Genomic DNA, 5,725 nt, shown 5'->3' with positions numbered 1-5,725 from the left:
CTGAATGAACTGTAAATTTGATGTGTAATGCCCAAGTGGCAGAATTCCCATTATGTAATGTAATGACTTTTGCTTAAATTGACTATCTTCAGAAAATTGATACATTTGTAACTATATGCAGGTATGTTTTGGTGCATCTGAGCTTGTTCTAACTAGAGAGAGATTGTTGAATCGGATATTTGCAAAGGAAGATTGGAATATTCTCAACCTCCTCAAAGAATCGGCTAAGTGTGGACTACGAGCAAGCTCATGGCTTTACTACCTCAAGCATGGTGTCTCATAAGTATTAGACTTCCTTCTGTGAATTCTTCTAAGTGTTGAAGGCTTCGAGCAAGCTACACTTCATCAAGCAAGAGTGTTCTTCATCAAGTATGGATTGCCAATCGAGCAAACAACTTGATTTATCCAGCTTAAACCAAGTGTTTCGAGCACATTGGTGGGTCGAGCATGGATGCAATAAAGTAAGATATCAAATTCTCTAAGTATAGACTTCGAGCATGGTTTAGTTCTGAGCAAGCTTTGCATCCGAGTATGCTGAAGATTGTTCCAATAAGTCACCAAGGTAGGATTGAAGATGTCTAGAAGAACATGCTTGCTCGAGGGCTCATTCGACAAAGAAAGGATTAGTCAAGAAGATTGAAGTGTGCTGGAGGAGAATATTTTCTATCTGAAAATATTCTACGTAAAGTCTGCTCGAAGACTCGCATCAAGCATGCTGTGCATATCAAGTCTGCTCGACCAAGACATATCATACTCGAAGACTTGTTTACACTTGTATTTATTTTGTCATTCATTAGGGCTTCTAGAAGGAATGCCAGGGTCTATAAATGGAACACTATGTTATCATTAAATGATGGTTCTTTTGCTGAATACGAGAGCACACACCTGAGTGAATATTCTCTTTGTCTCCTTGCACAGCCGCCGTCACGAAACCCTACACATTCCTTCCATTGAAAATCACTGTTACTTTGATACGATATATTACTAATAGTGAATCTTTGTCTATTATATTATTATTGATTATCCTTTATTACACAAACCTTGAATCCCAAAGGCTTGGATATTCTGATTCCGCTGGAATATTCAAGCGGCCTTGAGTTAATAGATTTGGTGTGTTCTTGTCAACCTACAAAGGTTTTACACCAGGCCCGGTCCTGATAAATCTGTATCACCCCAGCTTAAGCGGAAATGCCTGAGTGTGACATACAAATTGCTCAAAATACATGTGACACTATTAAGTGACAATGTTTTCATTAATTAGTTTAGACGTCAAGTAAAGAAGTTTGTAACAAGAAATACAAGAACATTATAAGAACAATTAAACAACTTTTCCATTTATTATTATAACCTAAGTTCTGGTGTCTTTTTCATTCATCATCCTCTATGTTTATCCGTGTAGTATATATATTTAAAATAAAGGTCAACTAAACAAATAGTTGGTGAGTTCACACAAGTTTTTATATATATATAGTAGTAAAACCATACAATTCCATAAGACATGTGTAAATCTTGCAAATAAGGTCCTTTCGAGTTGGTAACAACCAACGTACTCGGATAATCGAGCAAGTAAGGTCATTTCCAGTTGGTAACAACCAACGTACTCAGATAATCGCGCAAGTAATGTCCTTTCATGTTGTGAACAACCAACGTACTCGGATCGGGCGTCCCCTTTTCAACTCATAACAAAATGTTTCTGAATGCAAAGGTGGGCGTATAATCATACTTATTGAGGATACCACGTACAAGTAAGTTTCGAGCAAGTAATCAAGTAAACACATAAGTCCATGATATGAATTGTAGTTTTGTAAATGAATAAGTAAAAAAATGCTTTGATAGGATATATGTGCTATCCCCAAAATGTGTAAAATCATTAAAAGGGGGTGTGAGAAACTCACATTGAAATTGAAGATAAACTTGAACTAAAAACCGAAATCACGCTAAAGAAATCGATGCGATCGAACTCACGAACTATAATTAAAATACAAAAATTAAAGACCAACTAGGGTTTGATAAATGTTAAATAATTTAGTTTTTAGGAATTACGCATTATTTTAATATATCTGTTATTATTTTATGGCATTTTACATTATAATATTATAATATTAATTGGGGAACAAAAGCATGCGTTGATTGGGCAAAAGCATAAAGAGCCAATCCACGGGCGTGATGAACAAAAATGGACTCCTCTTATAAAAACTCCATCTGAAAATACTAACAACAGAAAATGCAGATTTTAATAAGCCTAAACCGATGGTTGGGAAGAAGAATTTAAATCCTAATAAATACTGTATGTTTCATGAGAACATTGGTCATCACACAGATGATTGCATTACTTTGAAAAATGAGATTGAGGAAGCACTGAAGTCTGGGGAGTTGGAGCATTTGCTAAAAAATGTAAGGCAAAGAGCGCGCAACACACTTACACGCATTGATAACGGTTCGCCGAAAAGGTAGATAATTGATCTGAATGTATATATGATTCAAGGTGGAAAAAATCGTGGGTATAAGAGGTCGGAAACTGAAAATAATGATTGGAAAGGGGAACCTTTTGTGTTTCCAAGAGTTAAAGGTGGCCCTTGCATGAAAGATCCACTAGTAATTACCGCGTTAATAGGTCACTATCGTTCTTAATATGTGTTCTTCGACAGAAGAAGCACATATGATATTATGTATGAATAATGCGTCGATCAGCTAGATGATGAAGACAAAGGTCAGTTGAAACCCATCCATGCTCCGGTTATGCTTCCGTGAGGGGTAATTACCTTTCTAGTAATGCTTAGTGACGAGGTTCACTCAAGAAAAGAAGATCTTGAATTCCTAGTTTTTCCAGTGCGTTTTAAGCATGAAGTGATCCTCGGGCGGGAAGCGATTGGTGACTTTAATGCTAACCCATCAACTACACACAGTGCAGTAGGAGTCCCCACGCGAACATGAATAGCTATAATTCACATTTACAAGCACTGCCTCACCACCGAGGGGTCCAAACGGTCAAAACACCAAGGTTTTCCACAAGAACCGAGCCGGAAAAATGGGTGTTAAACCCCAATTTCCGGGTACAGGCGGTTGTGATAGGACCTACTGTTTCGGAGATTGTGCGCACATTCTTGAAACAACTTCTCACAAAATATATCGATGTCTTTGGATGGCAACCTACAGATATGACTGGTGTGCCACGAATTCGAGCTAAACATTAGCTACGAGTAAACCTGGCATTCATGCCAATAGTTCAGAAAAAGCGGAAGATGGGTCTCGATCAAAACAAAGCTATGAATGTACAAGTTCAACAATTGTTGAATCCGTGAATCATCCATGAAATCCAGTATCAAACTTGGGTTGCAAACCCTGTAATGATTGCCAAGAGTAATGAGAGCTGGCGGATGTCCATTGATTTCAAAGATTTGAACAAAGCATGTCCAAAGGATTGTTATCCCCTACCAGAAATTGACTTGTAAGTAGATGCAACAGCTCCATTTAAGTTTAAATGATTTTTGGACGCTTACAAAGGTTATCATCAAATTCACATGGCAGCGGGAGATGAAGACAAAACCGCTTTTTGAACTAATCAGGGCCCTTTTTGCGACAAAATGATGTCGTTTGGTTTAAAAAACTCGGGAGCTACTTATCAGCTCCATTTAAGTTTAAATGATTTTTGGACGCTTACAAAGGTTATCATCAAATTCACATGGCAGCGGGAGATGAAGACAAAACCGCTTTTCGGACTAATCAGGGCCCTTTTTTGCGACAAAATGATGTCGTTTGGTTTAAAAAACTCGGGAGCTACTTATCAGCGTTTAATAGATAAGGCATTGAATGAAAAAATTGGGAACAATTTGGAAGTTTATATGGACGATCTCATGATCAAGAGTGTAGAAGATGATCAAATGTTGCATGACATTGAAGAGATGTTCCAGATGCTAAAGAAATAAACATGAAACTCAACCCGAGTAAATGCTCTTTTGACATGGAGGAAGGAAAATTTCTGGGGGTTATAGTTACAAACGATGGTTTCAAAGCTAACCCGGGAAACGTTCAAGCTATGACGCGGATGCCATCCCCTTCTTCCCTCAAAGAAGTTCAAACTTTGAATGGCAGGTTGGTTGCATTAAATAGGTTTTTGGAGAATCAAGCGTCAAAGTCATTTCCTTTCGTCTCCACACTCCGTAATTGTTTGAAGAAACTCATTTTATATGGATTTTGGAGGCTGAACAAGCATTTTTAGAAGTAAAAGGATGTTTAATAGAGTTGCCAACCCAGACTACCCCTCAAGCGGATGAACTATTAACATTATATTTGTCTGCATCCAACATTGCGATCGGTGCAGTTCTAATGACTGATAGGAAATCTGTTCAAACTCCTATCTATTACATTAGTAGAACATTGGTGGATGCTGAGACCAGGTATTCCATGCTTGAAAATCTAGTTGACTTTGTTACCGAGGTCCCAATGAATAAAGAAAAAGAATGTCATGATGAACAACAACCCGTCTTACCACCCGAGCAAGGACAGATTTGGTTATTATATACTGACGGTGAATCAAGCGGGGAAAGATCAGGCGTAGGCTTGAGATTGGTGAACCCCGAAGGGCACGAATTTACTTATGCCATCCAGGTTTGGATTTCAAAATTTCAAATAATGAAGCGGAGTATGAGGCATTTTTAGCAGGATTACACATTGCCTAGAAACTTGACGTTCGTCATCTAGAAGCGCGAGTTGATTTCATGCTGATCGCAGGACATATTAATAGATTGTATAAACCAAAAAATGAAGCAATGGATTTGTACATGCCTCAAGCTAAGGATCTTATCCAGCAATTCAGATCTTACAAGGTTATCCACATTAAGAGGAGTGAAAACAACGCGGATGCCTTAAGCAAGTTAGCATCAACAAATTTTGACCATTTGGCAGTGGAAGTGCGCATTGAAGTACTGGAAACACCTTTAGTCACGCATCAACAGCTGCTGGTCATTCAAACAGGGGTCACTTCGTGGATGACACCGATTAAGGATTACTTATCATCAAGAGTACTTCCTGACGAGAAGGCCGCGGCTCAAAAGATTCGTTATAAAGCTTTACATAATCAGCTTCTTGATAGAATCCTGTACCGCCGGTCCTTTGTTGGCCCTCTTCTTTGGTGCGCAAACGTAGAAGATGCAGATTATTTAATTCGCGAGATACATGAAGGCATCTGTGGCGTGCACACGGGTCGAAGGATGGTTGTTGCGAAAGTGATGAATGCTGGATATTATTGGCCAGGAATGCACATGGATGCTGTGCGCGAAATTAGAAAATCTGATTCATGTCAACATCATTCACCAAATGTTCTTTGGCCAAAAAATGAACTTGTCCCAGTTACCGCTATGTGTTCATTTCAAAATGGGCCATAAACATCATGGGCCCATTCCATAAGGCACCTGGCCGAGTCAAATTTTTGATCATTGTCATTGATTACTTCACAAAGTGAGTGGAGGCTAAACCTGTAGCGTCTATCACTGCCACAGATATGAAAAAATTTATATGGGAATTTATAATTTGTCGCTTTGGCCTCCCGCTGACAATTGTGAATGATAATGGCACACATTTCACAGACAAAGGGTTATAAGATTGGTTAACTGAACTATACATTTCTCAAGTATTTACTTCCATGGCACACCCACAAGCCAATGGGCAGGTTGAACGTATTAACTGGAGCATCAAAGATGGAATCAAAGCTAGACTTGGTACTAAC

General features: G+C 38.6%; 1 protein-coding gene across 1 annotated transcript; it reads left to right on the top strand.

Annotated features, from left to right (window-relative positions):
- The first annotated feature begins 4,769 nt into the window (after positions 1-4,769).
- LOC143594607 (uncharacterized) lies at positions 4,770-5,384 on the top strand. The gene has a single exon (XM_077073873.1). It carries the CDS (start codon positions 4,770-4,772, stop codon positions 5,382-5,384), a length of 615 nt encoding a protein of 204 aa, XP_076929988.1.
- The last annotated feature ends 341 nt before the right edge of the window (positions 5,385-5,725 follow it).

The sequence above is a fragment of the Bidens hawaiensis genome, unplaced genomic scaffold (genome assembly GCF_021521415.1).
Source record: "Bidens hawaiensis isolate Kalapana, Puna unplaced genomic scaffold, B.hawaiensis_p1.1 tig00001692_1, whole genome shotgun sequence".
NCBI lineage: Eukaryota > Viridiplantae > Streptophyta > Magnoliopsida > Asterales > Asteraceae > Bidens > Bidens hawaiensis.
Note: the sequence above shows the minus strand (reverse complement) of the source record. Positions and strands in the feature narration are given on the sequence as shown.

Coding starts and splice junctions, on each gene's coding strand:
- LOC143594607 (XM_077073873.1), top strand. CDS start 4,770: ATGGATTTGTACATGCCTCAAGCTAAGGATCTTATCCAGCAATTCAGA.